This window comes from Ursus arctos, unplaced genomic scaffold (genome assembly GCF_023065955.2).
Source record: "Ursus arctos isolate Adak ecotype North America unplaced genomic scaffold, UrsArc2.0 scaffold_20, whole genome shotgun sequence".
NCBI lineage: Eukaryota > Metazoa > Chordata > Mammalia > Carnivora > Ursidae > Ursus > Ursus arctos.
The window spans coordinates 41777142-41797289 of NW_026622875.1; the positions used below are offsets into that span (position 1 = coordinate 41777142).

General features: G+C 39.7%; 1 protein-coding gene across 1 annotated transcript in view; it reads right to left on the reverse strand.

Moving 5' to 3' along the window:
• The window catches only part of NEK10 (NIMA related kinase 10), a 214918-nt gene that overhangs the window by 41497 nt on the left and 153273 nt on the right, over positions 1-20148 (reverse strand). Inside the window, exons 27-29 of the mRNA XM_044383351.3 lie at positions 10775-10958; positions 10582-10668; positions 8983-9037 (exon numbers count right to left, since the gene is read on the reverse strand). Of these exons, the coding sequence (XP_044239286.2) occupies positions 8983-9037; positions 10582-10668; positions 10775-10958 (326 nt within the window). The remainder of the gene's footprint in view (positions 1-8982; positions 9038-10581; positions 10669-10774; positions 10959-20148) is intronic.

Here is a 20148-nt window from a genome sequence, read left to right on the forward strand (position 1 = left end):
CAGTTGTCCTAAGAATCCAAAATTTCAAAAAATTTTATGTATTAAAAAATGGGCTAGTGATATACGTGAAACAGACTATCCTGGCGATGTTGAGTTGCTGCCAACTTTGTTACTCCTTAATATAATTCTAAATTCCTCTTTAATGAACTTTAGTGGATCTTTAAAATAACCATCACACATTCATTTAAACAATATTTATTAAGGGCCCACTATGTGTAGAAGCTATGCCAGACAATAGAGAAGGGATGGTGAAAAGAAACAGTCCCTCGTCTTGGAACTGAAAAGCCTGCAGAGGTATGGCAAGAAAACTGTTAATTTCTCTGGAAATCATATCATGGATCACAAGGAAGCACAGTCATCTGAAATTTCCAAGTAGAACAGACTCATTGTAGCCAGAAGTGACAACGTTTAACTATACAATTGTTGGGTCCACAGATGGACAAAAGATTGAAATTATGCAGAGCCTGAGGGAAGTCTGCCTCTTAGACTGAACTGGTTTGAATGTTTATGTCTAACAGAACATCATGGCTGCAGAGGATGTTTTCCCATGATAGCGTAAGTTGGAAAACAGACAGAAATGATTTAACACAAAGAGAACATTCCAGAAATGTTTTCTGGTGAAAAGCCTTAACATAATGAAGCTTGTGTCCTCTGAAACTTTTGAAATGGGAATTGACTAATAGGACTTCAGGCTGATGAAACAATTTCAGAGAACGGAAGGTTTCAAAGGATTCTGAAAGGTCATTCCTTCCAACTCTCTTCAGATCTGGGGTGACTTCATCCAGAATTTATAAGCCAAAGCAGAAACTGAAGCACTGGATCAGAATGTTAGCCTACAACTTCCACCCCAAACCAATAACAAGTAAGGTGGAGATTGAAGGTATTAGCTTTGAAACTTTTTAAATCAACTTTTCACTGAATGACTTCAAGTGCAGGGTAAATTACTTGTTTAATTATTGTGCCAGAGGAGTCCTGGCTATGAAGGAGATAGAGTTCTAGAATTTTATATCTTGTAAAATTCTTTTGAATATACTTCTGAACCAAGGGAGGTGCATTACATAACTTAATTAAATTGTGAAAAGAAGTTAACACTAGTTGATGTTGATAAAAGGAGAAATATTTAACATTATGAAATGAGAGGGTTAACTTATGGTATAAGATAATGTAATCACACCATCTGAGCTAACTAGCACTTTACTGCTTGGAAGTCTCTTTCAGGTAGTGGCATTCATAATGTGTGAAAAAATGGCATTATGCAGAGTTGAGTTCTCCTGTCCCCTATCTGTAATGTTAACAAAGGTGATGTCACTACAGGAAAGGAGAATTATGCCCCTGTGGCTCTCCACTCCTACTCCAAGAACAGCTAAAAACAAACAAGCAATTAGCCACAAAAGTTTAGAACTAGCACAGAAAAGGAATAGTGGTCTTCATTAATAATACATTGTTTCTGTAAGACTGCTTGAGTATGACATTGGCAGATAGGCTAGGTTGATTCTGGCAAGTAGTGATCAAGCAGTATTTATTCAATTTAAGTAAAACTAGATATGGGTTATGAAAAGGGGGAGTAGAGAATACCCACAAGTCAAAATAAGCAAGACTTCTGCTAAAAGGAGGCAAGAAGCAAGACCCATAGGTCCCGAGCTTACACAAAGGTCTTTCTGGTCACATGTATGATGCTGGATGATCTCAAATGTCCACGACCGTTTCTGATGTGAATCAAAGACTAGAGTCAGGTCACATCCTTGAATACAATTATGCATACCCTGATTTATCAAAGAAGTTGTGAACCACAGGCATCTCCAATACTGCAAACATCCAATGTCTCAAACCAACCTGCCAACTATACCCTGTTGCCTTGGCAACAGGATGCAAGCAGGCATGGAGAAATCTTGTTGCCTGAGCAACAGAATCTTTAAAAAAAGGGGGGGGGGGCTTAATCTGTGGCTATGGCAAAGGCTTGTAGGTTCAAGTCGGTAGATGGGATTTTAGTCCTATTACAATGAGAGGTATAGAATTTACTAAGATAACAGTCATTCATCTATTAATTAACAAGTATCATTTGTGGCCTGGCACGTGTGCAATACACTGCACCTTGGGAAATGCAAAGATGGACCAGGCATCATCTGGTATGTGCCAGTACACAATAATAAATATTAATAGAATGAATGAATGAATGAATGAATGAATGTTCTTAAGAAAGGCATAATGCAATGGCCAAAGCTTACTAGGACTGAGTGTATGTAATGGTTAAAGAGGTTGAAGCCCCTGTGTGCATTATACAGGGTAATTTATTTGTAAATTGAAATAAAATGTTATAATTCATCGGATTAGAACTATCTATCTATCTATCTATGTAATGAGACTTTAGAATCCCGATTAGAAACTGGTAAAAGTCAAGCCCGTTCTTAATTCTTTCCTAACACGCAGTAATGGAGGCAAGAGATCATTTAGATCACTGAAATGATTAAAGTTAGAAATTTCAAAGGAAGTCCTAATTATTGGTTTTTAGGTTTTTTTCCTTGACACAGACATTAACTAATCCAGCTCTTGACTAAGTCCATCAACGTTCACAAAACATCAAATAAACAGTAACAATAAGGATATTTAACATGATTATTTCAAAAAAGGTAATATCTTGTGACAGATGTGGCTATGAAAAATGAATTGCACTTTCTCCCTCACTCCTTACGATTTCAGAGGTGTATACATCAAAATAAAAGATGCTTTCCAGACACTATCATGCACTTCAGACTTTCTCAACGTATGTGTAGAGTTCAAAGCTCCAAGACTGGCAATGTAAAAATGGTGCAGCCACTCTGGAAAACAGTTTGGCAGTTTTTTAAAAAGTTAAGCACACACCTACCATATGTTCCAGTCATTTCACTTCTAGGTATTTATCCAAGATTTTAATTTTTTTTATTGATTTTTAAAAAGATGTATATATTTATTTGAGAGAGAGAGAGAACATGAGCGGGAGGGGGAGAGGGAGAGGGAGAGAGAGAATCCCAAGCAGACTCCATGCTGAGCGCAGAGCCAGACTCGGGGCTCTTTCTCAGGACCCTGAGATCATGGCCTGAGCTGAAATCAAGAGTTGGATGCTCAACCCACTGAGCCACCCAAGGGCTCTAACCCAAGATTTTTAGAAGTATGTATCCATACAAAGACACAAATGTTCATCACAGCTTTATCTGTAATAGCCAAGTATTGGAACTCAAATGTCCATTAACAGATGAATAGAAAACAAACCATGATCAATCCATACAGCGGACCACTACTTCACAGTAAAAAGGAATGAACTATTGATACACTATGAAAAAACGTGGACAGACCTCCAAATAATCATGCTGCCTAAAAGAAACTAGACAAATAAGAGAATGTATTATGTAATTCCATGTAGATGAAATTCTCAAATGCTAACTAGAGCGCAACAAGCAAATCAATGATTGCCTGGGGTGGGGAGTGAGGAGCGCAAAGGTAAAAACGGACATGAGAACCCTTGTAGGAGGATATGGTCACCATCTTAATTGTTATTTCACAGGGACATACATATTCAAAACTTATCAAATTGCACATTTTCAATATGTGCAGTTTATTTTGTGTGAATTATACCTCTTTGAAGCTGTTAAAACAAACTTCTCACATTCTCATTTAAGAAAAGTTGTTCAAATAGACCATCACATGACCTGTGTGCATTCGTTAAAAGCGATATATAAAAAGATACACCATTAAGTTTATTTTTGTCTGCCTTTCGTTATTTACTAGCTGGAACTAATTGTTAGTTCTAATTATCTCATGGTTCTACATCTTCAGGAGAGCTAACTGGTTAGCCCGTAGTAGAATGAATCTATTGCAACTAAAGCAGGTACTGGGTGACATTCGGATTGATAAACATCTGGAAGAGTATCGCAGGTGACACTACTGCTAATGACTCTCTAATAACATGCAAAGAATGAAGATGTAAAACCACACGTCCATTCTAGTAAGCCAGAGCCTTAAAGCAAATTATACTAAGTGAATATACATATAGTATGAATGACCTGTTTATCGTTAGGAAATGTAGGTCGACTAGAAGCTCCCCATGGTCTCCTGCTGTAAATGTAAAAACTGCTATACTGACATCTCCAGACTTTCAGGGGGGCCAGGACAGCTGTCGATGGCTGCTACATGCATGGCATCCTCCTGAGGGAGATTTCATGTCTGGAGACATCTCGGGAATGGAGATTTGGAGATTCACCTCTGCTTCGTAAATGGCTACAGTTCCAGAGCTGAGGAATAGGGTTCTCTCTACTGATCTGGCACCTCTGCTCTGAGTTTGGCTTTTTGGTGATTCGAGGATGGAGGCCTGAGATCTGAGGAGGAGTTTGGCAAGGAAAGGAGCCCAAGAGAATTATTTGCTGAGTTCATGTCATTTCTGCTAAGTAATTCATAGACGGAACATATACTTCTGAGAGTTGAGAACTAGTTCTCTCTTGGTCTTTCAATTAATTACAGTCCTGAAAAGCATTTCATCATCTGGTGATGAGCTGGATCACCAGTGGTTCTAATGCGATGTTTCCTCTCACCAGCCTTGATACCAGTATTTCTCGAAGGAGGGCAGAAGCTGCCCTTCCTAGCTCCATTTGCCTAGTTCCATTTGCAAGCCTATGCTGAGTTATTAGGGAGGTACCTTGGTTCTTCAGCAGATAATAGGCTTAAATCTGGCCCCTGATATCTGGGTTGACAAAAGCTCAGAATTTATGCTTAAGTTTTCTCTCTGAACTAGTTAGCCAGGACCAAGTTTGAATTCTAAGCTCTAGTAGATATGCTCAGGTCAAGCATGCACTTACCTGTGGGTTTTTCTCAATGAGGCCAATTCTCTTGTGTAAAGAGCCAATAAGGCTCCCCAAGAAGGAGAGCTGCTCTGGGTCTCATTGTCACTATCTACCATTTCATACATGGCATAGAAGAGCCAAAAATCTCTACCGGCTTGATTTTCTATTTATTTTTATTCTATTTTATAGCTTTGCTGTCTTGTTTTAGATTCTAACTTCTTATTTAGCTTCTAAATATTTTCTATTATGTCGCTTTGTTATTTTCTTTTAGATCCTAACTTCTCATTTCGCTTCTAAATATCTTCTAGTGTGCAGCTTGGCTATCTTCTTTTAAATTCTAACTCCTCATTTAGCTTCTAAATATTCTGCAGGACGGCTTCATATTTCATACTGGTAAACCAAGAAACCCAGAAAAATCCTAAACAAGTTAGATTGCAAATAACTTTAGCTTTATTTAATGTCTTTTAATTTAAAGAATTAGAAATACATTTTAGAGTTGTCTCCTTTTAATTTAGAGAAGCTCTGGGGATTACTTGGAAGGAAGTCAAAAGTCATTAATCTTCTCTCCTCTCATTTGGCATGAATCATAGGCTGTCTTTTGTCATTTCTTCTCTTCGGAAGTCTGCCCTTGTCTCCCTGTTACACTCTGAGTTCCTTGAGGAAAGAGAGCTCGTCTTAAACCAACCTGTGGTCCCTGATGGCATGTCACACTGCACCACGCACAGCACAGCTTTCAAGTATGATTTTAGCTCCAGTCCTATTTACCTATGCACCTTCTGATCCATCAGCCTCAACATTTGGGTCATTGCCCATTTTCCACATGTTGACTTGGTCATTAGCCACAAGTTAAAGTGGTTAATATATTACATTCTGTAATATCCCCTTTTTCAATGAGCTGCAGATTGAACTTCTCCTTTCTGTTGATTCCAGTTTACCCAATTCACTATAAAATGTTTAGATAATGACTAGCTTTTAAAAGCCCTTTCAAACTCTAAAATATGTAGTACATATGTTTCTTTTGTTTTTGAAGGGTTGGACTTCAGCTGAATTCTTGCAAATAAGACAACTTTCCATGAGTCCTTTCAGAAAAAAAAAAAAAAAAAAGACTAGAATCTTTAACAATTTTGAGATGCTTAAATTCATCTGATTGGAAATTCCCATTTTAATATAAAATTCTTTTAACTGGAGAGTAAAACCCATATGTCATAATGTATTTTTGCACTAAAATACTTGTTTTGCATTTCTTCTTCTTTTTTTTTTTTAGGTTTTTTTTTTTAATGTTTTTTTATTACATTATGTTAGTCACCGTACAGTACATCCCTGGTTTCTGATGCAAGGTCTGATGATTTATTAGTTGCGTATAACATCCAGTGCACCATGCAATATGTGCCCTCCTTACTACCCATCACCGGTCTATCCCATTCCCCCACCCACCTCCCCTCTGAAGCCCTCAGTTTGTTTCTCAGAGTCCATAGTCTCCCATGCTTCACTCCCCCTTCTGATTACCCCTCTTTCTTTATCCATTTCTTCTATGCGTTTAAGCAACTTTGTATCACTGAATAAAGTACCCAATAATGGAAAAAAAGCTTTTGATGATGTTCTTAAAATTAGAATCACAAAATTGTGGATAGCTAGATTCCAGAGGGCGCTTGCTAAGTATTTTGCAGGACATGTGGAACATTTTCCTACGTGAACATTCTTCCAAGAAGTTGGATAGATGTCCAGATCAGCTCACAAAAATCTACTGATCTCACGATGTGGTTAAGATAGAAGTTCTGATGCCAGAGTTGAGGAGGGCAAACTTACTCTGTGGTACCAAGCGTTCAGACCCCAGCTCCATAGCCATGTCTCCCAGCCCTGTCTCCTCACCTGCTGGGCTGAAGGAGCAAGAGCTCCAGTGGCTCCAGGCTCCCGTGTATGGCTTCCTTGTCCGTGGAAAATGGGAGCAGAGGTGGTGACTTAAGGACAAGAAGCCAGAAAGTAGGCAATGGGAGGGACCTGCAAGCCCAGGAAATTCCTTGGGGGATCTTGTCATTCAAGTCCCAAGTCCTCCAGAACCCCCATTCTGGTTCTCCATTCTCCTTGGGGTTTGGGACTGGTTCTCTTTCCCCTGCTCTCTCCATGACTTCCAACCACCACTTCTCTGCACATTGGCCCACTAAAAAATGTGTTGGCTTCCCTCAGTGACCTTCTGGTATTTTATACACTCAGATTGGTATTCCTTGGGTTTTTGTTACTAGCAACACTAGAAATGAGTTAGGAAATTGAGAAGTTTCACACTAACCCTTCCTGAGCCTTACATGGGAAAAAAATCAGTAATCAGTGATATCGTATCTTTGACTAAACAAAAGTGATTTTCTACAGGAACCCTCCTTTGCCACTTAACTGAACCCCTCAGGATTTGGCTAGGCAGTTTCTTCGCTCTGAAATTCATCTTCCCAGCAGCACCCCTGAGCTAGAAGTGGCCAAGAGTTCCACCCTGGCTGCCCAGCACCTAGAACCTGCTCCCTCCAGCAAAGAGCCCTGATGGATGTGGAGGGGTGTCGATGCAGGAGCTCAGCCCTCCCTGCAGCAGTGAGTATGTCCTAATTCAACTCAGGCCCACCTGACTCTCATGCAGGACACTGGATCCAGAGAAAGGTGACACATGGACGGACAAATTGGGAGCTCCTTCCTCCCAGCATCAGGGCCTTTCTGAGCCTGCCAACAGCACCTCTTCCACGGACTGCAGGGGCTCACCTGGCTCTTATTTTGTCTTACGTTTGATTCTCTGGGTTCCTCATTATGTGAGCCCCCAAAACCTTCACATGAACCTCCCTGTTGCACAAGTCAACCAGAGTTGGGTTCTTTTGCCAGCATCCTGGAAGCCCAACAGCTAAAGCACACCCCAGCCTTAGCCTTCTGTCATGTGGCACGCAGCCACTTCCCCGGCCAGGGTCACCCACAGCTCCACAGCCACGCACCTGTGTGTCTCCCAGCCTCAACTGGCGCCTTCACCTGTTTGGTGAAGAGCTGTTTGGAAGTCCTTCTGCCGGTCTCCGCTCAGGTGTCTGCCCATCTTTATATCAGTTCTTCCTTGTTGACCACCCTCCTCAAATCTAGACCATCCCTACAGCAGTGAACATCATCTAATAACCAGAAACCGCCAAGTATGATCTTTTCTATTCCTCTTCTCTGCTTTTCTAGCTTATTTTTATCTTTGCCTCTCTTTCTTCAGACACGGAGAAAGGACTGTCCCTTCACCTTTCCCAGACCCGCTCTCTGGGCTCGAGCTACTCTGTGCCTGTGTACCAGCAATTCCTTTCCCTCCTTCTCTCTCCTCTCCACCTGCTGCCTCTCCTTAGTCCCAGTCACCCCGAAGTCATCCTGATTCCCAGGAGGCCCTTTTCCATCAAACGTCCCCTGCCAGCTAACTGCCCAGCTCACTGGAAGCTTCTTTCCCATCCCTGCTTCTGTAACTTCTAAAAGCACCACAATAGGGCTTCCAGTCCTGTCGACCTCACCCAATGCCACGGAAACTGCCCTCACGAAGGTCACCAGGGACTTGCAAAAGGCCAGACCTCGTAGTTTCATTTTAGTCTTTAGTCCAAGAGGTAACTGTTGCAGAAATTGCCGGTTGTCCCAAAAGAAGTTTCTTTTTCCTTTTAAAACAAAATCCCCCAAACATATTCATCCTGCCTTGCAGCTAGATGTGTTCATACGATTAAGTTCTGGCCAATGGTATGTGAGCAGAAGGGATGAGCACAAGGCCTGAGTCACGTCCTTAAAAGGAAGGAGCATGTCTCCACTTGCCCTTTCCACTTCCTGCTGGCCGGGATGTGGAGGTGATGGGGTCCACGTTTGCCACATTTGCCATCAGGATGAGCCCTATACCCCGGGGATGTGGAAAAACAAGATATAAGGAGCCAGGGCTCCAGATGACCTCATAAAGCATAACTACCTCCTTCTCTGGTCCACGGCTGAGCTCCAACAGGCTAATGGCTTAGCTAAAGATCACAAAGCTAGATTAAACCCAGGTCCAAGCTTAGTACTCTTTCCAGTATGCTGCTTGGTAAAGTGTAATCAGTGCGGTGAGGGTGGCTTCCGGTCCATGGTGACTTCCGGCTACCGGGTTTTAGTTTAGCCACCAATAAGAGCTCTGCAGGGTTCTGGGAGCTCAATGTGTACACACCTTGCTTGGGATTGTCTGTCTCCTCCTGAGGCGCTAAAACTTCTCTTTAAAATGCCTGAAACAAGAACATAAAAATATCTTTACATGTTCCCTGTGCAAATCATTTATTTATTTATTTATGTTAAAAAATCTGCATTCTATTACGTGAGCAATTTTACATACTCTAAAGACGGGCTTCATTTATAAAAGTATCAGTTAAAATATAATGTTTCAAATTACTGTTTACTCGACAGGATTATATAAGGTCCTTTTTCCAAAGAAAACTAAAGAAGGAAACTCTGTTATTAATAGCTAATAAAGTACAATAAAATGTCTATGTCTACGTCATAATTATCCTAAAGCCCTTGCCAAGACAACTACAAGTTACCACATGCAAGTTTAAGGGTCCAACTTTTCCTTCCTCACTTCCCCACTGACCCTCCCCACTATTGTTACCCAGAACATACAGAGCTGAGTTCATCTCAAAACAGCCAGTAATTAACTGCTTCGAGAGTCTGCTACCTATGCATGAATATTTTCCCTATATGGCTTTCATGTTTTCCCAATCACAAATCAGGACATTTTATCTAGCAGGCAGGAATTTGTGGGGAAAATAGATCAATATTGGAAACTGAGATTGTCCCAGAAAATCTGGAACATCTAGTCACTATTTTATGGACAATTAAGTTTGGAAAGGAACAAAAAAACGAAGCTACCTCCTTAGGGATTTACTTAGATTCTTAGGGAGACTATTTTAAACCTCCTTTTTTTGAGATTTTTGTAATACAGTCATTAATGAGAGGAAATTATTTACACTAAATTTATTTTAGAGTATGTCTACCTATCCTAATTAACATGCCTTCAGGTTACTCTTTTAGGAGAATTATTCTTTCCTCTCCATATTCTATTTTAATTTCTCTTTTCTTTCAGTTGCAGATTTGTTAAATGAATTGAATCCTATCTTTCCTTATAATCTTTACATTTTATCCAAATGTATCTTTTCTTTTCCATACCCCCTACCCCAGTATATTTACTTTCCTGTTTCAAATTAAGAGTCAGAATTAACATATGGACTGAATTTATATATCCTATTTTTTCATAGTACTAAACAATTAAAATATTTATTTTACTTTCGTGTTTGAAGTATAATGTATCTCTTACATAATGGAAATAAATTTGTACAAAACAGTCTACCCAGGACTAATTTCTTCTCCAGGTCTCTAACCCCTACAGAACAGATTCATAAGAGGTCACCTTCGCTGTCTCTATCTCTGTCGAATAAATAAATAAAATATTAAAAAAAAAAAAAAAGAGGTCACCTTCGATTATTCCTGTGGTTATTTAATGTGTCTCGAAATTAGTTATCTCTGCTCCCCAGTTAGAAGATGGGTTTGCTGGTGGAAATAATGAAGCTATTCATTTGACAGCTGAGACAACGGAAAACCACAGCACCGGCTGGCCTCCAGGCCTGTCAGAGGGCTGGACAGACCTTCCTAATTAGCACCACCCCTGGAAAACAAACCCCTGCCATATGTATATGATGGCAGTTACTCAACTCCCAAGTCTGATTCTCAAACTATGACTGGCCGGAACCCCACAGGCCTTGTAAAGAAAACTTACTGAATGTAGATTCTTTTAAAGGACTTGAACTGGAGCTGCTGGAGTTGTCCGAAATGTCCAGTTCATCATCTAGCTCTGAGTACATATCTGCACGCAAATAAAAGAGTAAAAGAAGAAAATAAAGGGCAAATGAGCCTTGAAACAGACAAAAGTCAGGAGGGCATGCACGCTGCCACCGTTTCCCTAGAAATACCTTTCTCAATCGTTTCCAAGTGGAAGTTCTCCTCCGACAGGATTTCATCACAGGCCCTGTCTTCATCCTTCCCGCACGAGGCCTGGAAGCCCTCAGGGGGTAGGTCTGTGCTTTCAGAAAGTTCGCTTTTCAGGCTGGTGCCCCCACTGCTGCTGCTACTCAAGCTCGCCTTCTCGAAGGTGTCCTGGAAGAGAAAGCCAGCTTCTAGCAGCCGTTCCTGCCTCCTGGAGCAGGACCCAAAGCTTGTTCCAACACATACTGACATGCTGGCTGTGTGATTATACATCTTTGCTCCAAGGTACCATTCATGGTTCTATCTACACATTTGTGGTAGAGTTCGTCCAGTCCGTGACTCCTGAGAAAGGATATCTGGACCACTGGACAAGCAAGAATGGACGTGCCAAGACGCTCAGGGACAGACGTCTGTACAGTGCCAGAAGGAAACGCAGCACTGAGGAAAAGCTGTGTACCAAAGAAGCCGCGATTACTCTCCGTTAAGTTATCTTAATAACATTTGCTCTCTCTGGGGCCCCTGGGTGGCTCAGTTCGTTGAGCATTCAACACTTGATTTCAGCTCAGGTCATGATCTCAGGGTCCTGGGACTGAGCCCCGCATCAGGCTCTATGCTGGGCATGAAGCCTGCTTAAGATTCTCTCTCTCCCCCCAAAACAAAATAAAATAAAAATAAATAATAATAATAATTTGCTCTCTGAATAAGTCACAGGGATGAAAGGTACAGCATAAGAAGTATAGTCAATGGTATTGTAATAGCGTTGTATCGTGACAGATGGTCGCTACGCCTACGGTGAACAAAGCACAAGGTAAGGAATTATGGAATCGCTATGTTGTACACCTGAAACTAATGTAACACCGTATGTCAACTATACTTCAATAATAAAAAAAAATTGCTATCAAATCTCAGCACCACAGTGGGTAAGGAGGGCTTAGTTTCTTCAAATCTCACAGAACTTAGTAGCAGACACAGCCAGGTGAGGTCCCCTGAAAGATGAAGAGAGAGGTTCCAATGATGACCAATGCTCGCTAGAGAGACAGGTCCGTGGTTTTTTGTTTCGTTTTGTTTTCAGACACTTTTTTTCAAAATGAAAGTGACACCCACAGCCACCAGGGGCAGGTTCCTAGAAACTCCACGGTGACAGAGTTGAAGGTAAAGAAAATCTAAGACGTTATGAGTGACTAGAGTTAGAAGTCAGCCTCTGAAAGCTTTCACGTGCTTCTGTTCACTAAACAAGACAAAAAATGAAAAGAATATCTAAGACATATTGTGCTATGCAAACCGTCCAATCAATTTCTGCTTGGTATCTCTGTTTCCTGAGAATTTTTTTCATTGCTCTTTCCTCAAGCTTTCACCGGGATGCTTGGAGGTATTTCCCATTCTGTTGAAGCTAACATGAAGCTGAAGGAGCATTTTAATGGCTGGTCCTCCATCCAAAGTCTTCCTGCTTTCGTGACTCAGCATTGTTCACGCCTGCCTTTTGGATCTAGCCTGCTATCTTAGAACCCAAAATGGAAAACGCTCCAGACACCCTTTGGCATTGCTGAATGTGTGCTTCTCTGAAATTTTTCCTGTGCTTACGGCTCATAAGGGGCTTCCAATGCCAGCCTCAGCTCTGCCAAGTTCAGGCCCTGATACCAAATCCAGGAGGTTCCTTCTGAGGCTCGAGACTTTCCTGCCAAACTCACTCAGCTCCTTCCATGTCTGTCCCAACACACAGATCCTTCTTCTTCCAACATTCTCAATTGAAGTCAGAAATGTACATAGAAATAAATGTAGGGTTTTCTCCTCCTGTGATTTTTTTTATTCAAAATTAATCATCTACTACCCTATTCTATAGACCACAACTGGATTTACAACCCTGCAGGGACAATACACTCAAGATGTACCAATGCTATCAATGTTTTAAAAAAGAGAGAGATCATTTTTGGGTTGACAAAACTTTAATACACTGAGGAAATTAGATGCCAGAATCCATTTATCTCTAAAACCAGCAAAACTGTGGCAAAGGCTTTGTTTCTTTTTAGAACAGGCATGGATAAGGCATTTTTCTTTGGACAAATGGAGGGTGAGGAGAAACTATGAGTTCTGATACAGACATTCCAGACTTGAGGAGCTTTGACTTGCAACCAATACCCAAGAACCAGTTGGGCTGCAAATCAAGTCATTTGCAGCCACCAAAATTATAACCATAAATAATTGGGCCTTTGCTTAATTTCTGATAAAGGGGAATTCACATTCTGAGAGAGATGCTTTTTCGGGCTCTGTAAGCATGGAAGGTATGATATAGCAATGTAGAATATATAGTTGCTTTAGTTTTTAAAAACCTCTGTTTCTATAATCTCTTGGAGCAGTTTTCACTTCAAAAAAAATCTATAGAGTTCTGGAACTTGACATCAATGATATGCCACTGTAGACACATTTTCCCGAATGTGATTTCCAGAGTTTTTCTTTGTGAATATTTGAGTACCCAACTCATTACCAACTCTCCCCTTGGAGAACTGGGGGCTATTTTAGTCCCTTTCGCATACCTCCACGCTTTGCATAATGTTTTGTACATAGCAACCATTTACTAAGTAGTTGCTATATTGAGATCGAAGGGAGAAAAGGGCCAGGAAAGCAGGTGAATCCCCCTATGATGAGTACGTTTTGTAGCTTCTGGGTAATTTTTTTTTTATCTTGCCTGTTTATCCAGAATCCTACATTGTGATGTTTCTCTAAGAGTTGAAGAGACTATTTGGTGATATACCAGTAAGTAGGAGTGAATGTCTCCCTTCCTTTTTCCCCTTTGCTCTTAGGAGAAGTTGTGAAACTCCACTCATCTCTATTAGAGATAGCTGGCCTAGCAAAGACAATATGCCTCTGTAACCCAGTAGGCAGTGGCCAAAGGCAGAGATGGTTAAATGTTTTTAGCCTGAGGGTTGAGGCCATTAAGGTATTTTCAAAAGTTGCCTCCAGCAAATACATAAACCTATTAAAGGGAGTTGGGGGGGGGGCTGCAGCCTTGGGGGATGCATTTGGCTGCTGTCATCTTTTACTTTCTAATTACTTAAGATTTTTCGAGGAATAGGAGAGGGAGTTAACTAGATTTTTTTGGCATCTATATATCTCCTAGGAATGGATGGACACATTCTGTGCATCAATATGGCAGCAAGAAGAAGACAATGCAAATCAGACAATAAAATTATCACTGATATGGAAATCATCACCATTACAGGAGACACTTCCTGTCACAGTGCTGTTATAGGCACAATTACGTTTAGCTCGGTTTTGCTCATTATAATGTAATTTTTTATGTGTGCAGCAGATTATAATACATTTTCAGTTGAATAGCAATTCTAACAGTAACAGACTGACATTGCCTAAATTAACTGCAACAGTAGGGAAAGAATTAAGAGAGTCTATTTTATTAAAACTAGGGCAATTTTTTAAATTGCCCAGAATGTTTTATAAGGAGAGAGAGGGAAAAAAAAGCAAGAAATAAACATAAAGCATAACACTAACTATATCCTGTAGATGCCTCACTTTAGAACCATAAAGAATGCACTATTTCTTTTGTTCTGAAATAGTCATTCTATTTGAGCTGTGTCTTTGCCTAGTTTCTTCTATTTGTTTAGTTAATAACTGTGATCTTAGATACATAAATTTAGGGCTACCCAGTGCTTGACAACAATTCACCTGGCTGAGGTGATCTCTTTTTAATGGCAAACCACATTCTATGCTTTTCATGGATGAGAGCACAAAGAAAATCCAAATAGGAGACAGATCGTTGACTGTATATTATTGTACATAAATTTAGTCCCTACATTTCAAAGTATTAAAAAAAAAAATCAGCCAGGGGCAACCTCAGTTGATTAGGCATCTGACTCTTGATTTCGGCTCAGGTCATATCTCAGGGTCCTGGAATCCAGCCCCGCATCAAGATCCACACTCAACAGGGAGCTGGCTTCTCTCTCTCTCCCTCTCACCCTCTGCCCCTTCCCCCACTTGCATGTGCTCTCGCTCTCTCTAGAATAAACAAATAAATCTTAAAAAAGAAAGTCAGCCAGTGTGGCCAAGAGGGCTAAAGGGGTCACATTGACCCAGGCCAAAGCTGACTGGTCTGACCACTTGCAGGTGCAGTAAGAGGTTCCTGTCCAGGACCTCACTCTGGGCCACTTGGTTTTGCCACTACAGAGAGGTGGGCTGCAGGAGCTAGCTTGGAGCCTGGTCCCTTACTATGGTAGCTGGGGATCTTTTCGCTTCAAAGGTGTTTGGTGATACCACTGCCTATTTTGTTGATGAAATCCTGAAGCATTTCCCTGTTCCTGTGCTCCGTACATCAAGTGGAAGAGCAATACGTTCAAATGAAACCAGAAAAATTGGTGTGAGAGGTGCTGGAAATAACTAAGTTTACAAATATTATATAGTGAAGGAAATGTTCTCTTCAAGTTTGGATGTTAATTATTTTTTTTTATTTTGAACTTCTTAACAATATTCATACAAAGCTAAATATTTTGCTTTAATATAATTAAATGCATATAATTATGATCCCACTATTATCATGACATTCTCTTAATTAGAACTTCTTAAAAGCACAAGAACATACTAATGAACTGTCACTAAAATAAGTAAATTGAAGGATGAATTCATTATTACAATTCAATCTAAAATTCCACTCTCAAATTTACCATGCTTGATAATGTTTCACTGCCACCCCACAAATAATCTAGTATCTGCAAAAGGTTTTCTATTATTCCTAATTCAAAGACAGGTTTTCTAGAAGAAATGACACTAATAAGGATGAGAAGAACAGTGCCAGAATCTGAAGGTAACCCTTATTAAAAATACAGAAGATACGGTCTACATCAACTGACTGACTACCATTTTGTTTCAAAACTACGTACTACCAAAGGAAAAGATCTGAATGTATATATGAATACTTCGGAGAGCGTTTCAAAGGAGGCCAGAATCAGGTAACATATGGAAGAATCATTTAACATATAGAAGAAACCACACACAGAGAATCACTGAGTGGTCAAGTTTTAAGGCATTCTAATTGGATTGCTCAAAGACAAGAAACGTAATTGAAAAGCAGCACTGCCTAAGGTATGAAACGGTATGGAATTAGACATGGGTTGCATCAATATGAACAAATCCCGCAAATTAGAACACCACTGACTGTTTCATTTTTCATACAGAATTACATAAGGGAAGGTCTAGTTCTTGTCAAACCACACACTTAGAACATGACATCAAAATACCAACCGGATTAAATGCCAATAAACAAAGAATTAAAAATCAAGGAAAAGAATCACCATCATCTTTTATCAATCTCCCCGCTTCCGTTCTTGGCTCTCAGCAGTCGATTCATACACAGCAGCCAGCTGTATCATTTGCAAATATTATGTCACCCCTTGGCTCAAAACTCACATCACTCAAGTCTGTACCATGGACCATAGCATCCTCATATCCTACTCCCTCCCCCTGCTTCACTGTACTCCAGCCACACAGGCTTCCTTGCTTGCCCTTTAAGTCTGGCAGGCATGCTCCCATCTCCACATATTTGGACTTGCTGTTCCCTCTGCCATCAATGTTGTGCCTCCAGATATTTGCAAGGCTCACACTTTTAAGGTATTCAGGTTTCTACTCAAATCTCATGCAGTTATGGTGGCTTTCCATGACATCACTATTTAAAACAACCTGTCTTTCCACATCTACCAATCACTATTACTTTGCCTGTCTGTTTTTGTCTTCCTCCACTGTGAAGATGGAGTTCTTCTTTTTATTGTTAAAACACCACTAAACTAGTCCCCAGAAGAGAATAGATGCTTGATAAACTTTGTTGAAAAAGTGAAATAAATTTTTCAAAGTATTTCAAAGCTCTTCTCCATATTAAAACAAATGGTAGAAATCAAAATAGCAGCTTTATTTTTTGAAGAAACTGACAAACTGATTCTAAAATTAATAAGTAAATATAACAGATGTAGAATGGCCAAATCAAATTTGACAAAGAAGAACAAATTGGAGCACTTATACGACCTAATTTCAAGACTTATTAAAAAGCCACAATAATCAGTCTGGTATTGGCCTAAGAATAGATACACAGATCAATGCAACAGAATAGAGCTCAGAAATAAATCCCCATATACAGCACCAAATGATTTCCAACAAAGACCTGTAGTAAAATCAGTGAGGAAACATTAGACATTTTAAGAAATAATGCTGGGAAAACTGGGTACCCATATGGAAAAAAAATAAATGTCGATCTTTTCATTATTCTATGCATGAAATTAAATCAAAATAGATCATAGACCTAAACATAAAACATATTACCAGAAACAATTTACAAAAAGAAAAAAGAGCCAATTTTTGCAGCCTTGGGATAGGCCACAATTTCTTTAACGGGTTATAAAAAGCACTAACAACAAAAAAACCCTAAAAATTTTAACAAAATTAAAATTTAACAAAATTTCTGCTCGTCAAAAAAAAAGAAAAGAAAACCAGTCAAGCCATAGACTGGGGAAAAAAAATCTCCAGTACATACACATATTTGACAACAGAGTCATATCTGGAATAAATTAGGAACTCCTAAAATCAACAAAAATGGACAAATAATTCAATAAAATAATGGCCAAAGATTTGAATAGATACTTCACACACACACAAAGAGATACATAAATGATCAGTAAACACACGTAAAAGTGCTCAACAGCCTTGGGCGTCAGGAAAAATGCAAATTAAAGTCACAAAGAAATACCTTTCTATGCCAACTACAAAGATTAAAATCTAAAAGACTGACAATACCACATGTTTAGGAGAACGTGGGACAATTGAGCGACGCTCATACATTGCTCCTAAAAAGGCTAAGCAGTACAATTTCAGAGAACTGCTTGGTAGTTTCTTTTTAGGGTTAAGCGTACACCTTCTGACTCTGAAATTCTACTCCTAGGTATGTGTCTAAGAGAAATGAAAGTACCTGCACAAGGAGACTTACATAAGAAAATTCTAGCAGTCTTACATAAAACCCCAACACTGGAAACAACACGGTGTTCATCAACGGGAGAATAAATTATGATATATTCATACAACATAAACAAATTACTCGAACGATATAAACAAATTACTCCTATACACAACATCATGGATGAATCTCACAGACATTAGGTCACGTGAAAGAGAGCAGATGCCAAAGAGTTCATACTGTTTGTGATTTATATGAAGTCAAACAATAGGAAAAATAATCCATGGTGTCAGAAATTCTAACAGGCTGTCCGTGGGCAGCGAACTGTATGGGAAGGGGCATGAGGGAAATTTAGGAGGTGATAGAAATGTTCCGAATCTGGTTTTGGGTGCAAGTTAACCATGTGTCAAAAGTTATTAACCTAAGTAATTAAAATTTCTACATCTTACTGTATGCAAATTATATCTCCATAAACAAGGGGGAAGTTATAGTGTGGATGTGAGAATTGTGTATTTTTTGTGCGGGAGCCTAAAAGGCACTGCTTTATTTTCTTAAACCATAACAAGTATAGAACATTGCCAAAACAAGTCATGATTTTTCCCAATACTTCTTTCACTGCATCATTATTTGTTGCATTTTCACAGCCTTGGGGGAAATTCAGTCAACAATTAACCAGACAATAAAAGCAAAGATGTTCACAAAAATATTGTCCTTTTCAAATACATCATTTTCTACATGGCTTAATTTAATCTCTTAGCAGAGGATTGCAGACACACGCCTTTAGTGGCATGCTCAGCAATTGTAAATGACATATGGTATAATAAAAATAAAACAACTCAGATAAATAAATAGCACAACAGTTTTTTTAAATTTGCACTAAGAAAATGAGAATCAGGTACTTGCATATTTGCTCAATTCCTAAGTGGTCAACTTTAAAGATATTTGAGAATTTAGGATAAATACCAAGTGCTTGTCAATAAAGTTTGCCAAGAATGTATTACTAAACTACAAGAAGAATTCTAATTCTTTAAGAGAAATTATAAAGGGATTGTGGATTTAGAAAATAATCTTTGTTGACAAGTGCTCTACTAGCTGCTTCCACCACCCCCAAGGTAGATGGAATTTAGGATAATAATTATGTGCACAATAGTTTGACATCGTGAGACTATCACAGAAATCTTCCTTTTTGTAACTCGCCAAAAGCTTAGAGTACATTTCTAGGACTCGCTATGGGAACATTTACTCATCATCTTTAGCATGAGATAATTTATCAAGATCAGATGCGATTTTTGAAAGATCATCTTGGTAGGCGCATAGAGGATGGTTAAGGGAGGGAGATGATTCTAGATAATCTGCGTAGAATGGGTTCGATCATTTGGAAGGTCTTCAAAGCTGAGGCTTCTTTGAGATGAAAAAGAAACTCCATCTGTGGCTAGCAGGTTCAGCCCATGTCCAAGAGTCTCAACCTGCCCTTCCTGACAGCCTACCCTATGGATTTTGGACTTACCTAGCTAACCCCCACAATCGTATAAGACAATTCCTTGCAATCAATGTCTTCATATGTATCTCCTGGTACTGCTTTATACATTCTGTGTAGGACTGTTGTGTACATGGTATAGTATTAGCATCCCTGGCTGCCTCCCCTTACGTGCCAGTAGCAGTCAACGTCATTGTGATAAACAAAATGGCTCACCCTCCACATACACACATTTCCTGATGACCCTGTAGACAGTGCAGAGGTGGTACACTGAATCACTGGTAGGGTTGAGGAGGAGACTAGAAACAAGAAAGTTGGATATTGCAATGACCCAACGTGAGATAATGAGAATGAGAATTGGAAGATGGATTTGTCAGACATTTCAAAAATAGGACTGGCAAAAGATTGCTAATGAAATGGATGTAGGATCTGAGGGAGAATGAATTGAAAATGTCCAGGTTTCAATTAAGGTGATGAGGTGTAGAACAGGACTGGGTTAAGGAAAGAGACTCCATTCACTATGGGACTTGCTGAGCATGAGGTATCCATTAGACATACGGGTAAATGTCCAGGTCAAAATTTAGGTCTGTCATGCAGGAAAGGCTGCAATCAGACATATACGTTTGGAGGTCTTCAGAAAAATGGATGTTGTAAAACACATCTCAATGTATTTTGCCTTCTTAGAAAATATCGTGTACTTTTCCACCCAGAACACTTATACTATTGAGACCAGGCCAGGAGTCTGGGGCTTATAAATCCAAGGAAAAGGATGAATGAAGAACACTTGGGGAAAGAGGAGGATGTGGTAGAAGGGCAGTTTCTAGCAGTGAGGATGGGGAACTGGGAAGTCTTTCTGAAGCTCAAGGAAGGAGCCAGATAGAAGGATAGAAGATAAGAAGGCAGGTTCAGGCATCCTTGTTTTTCCTCCTCACATCCTCTCC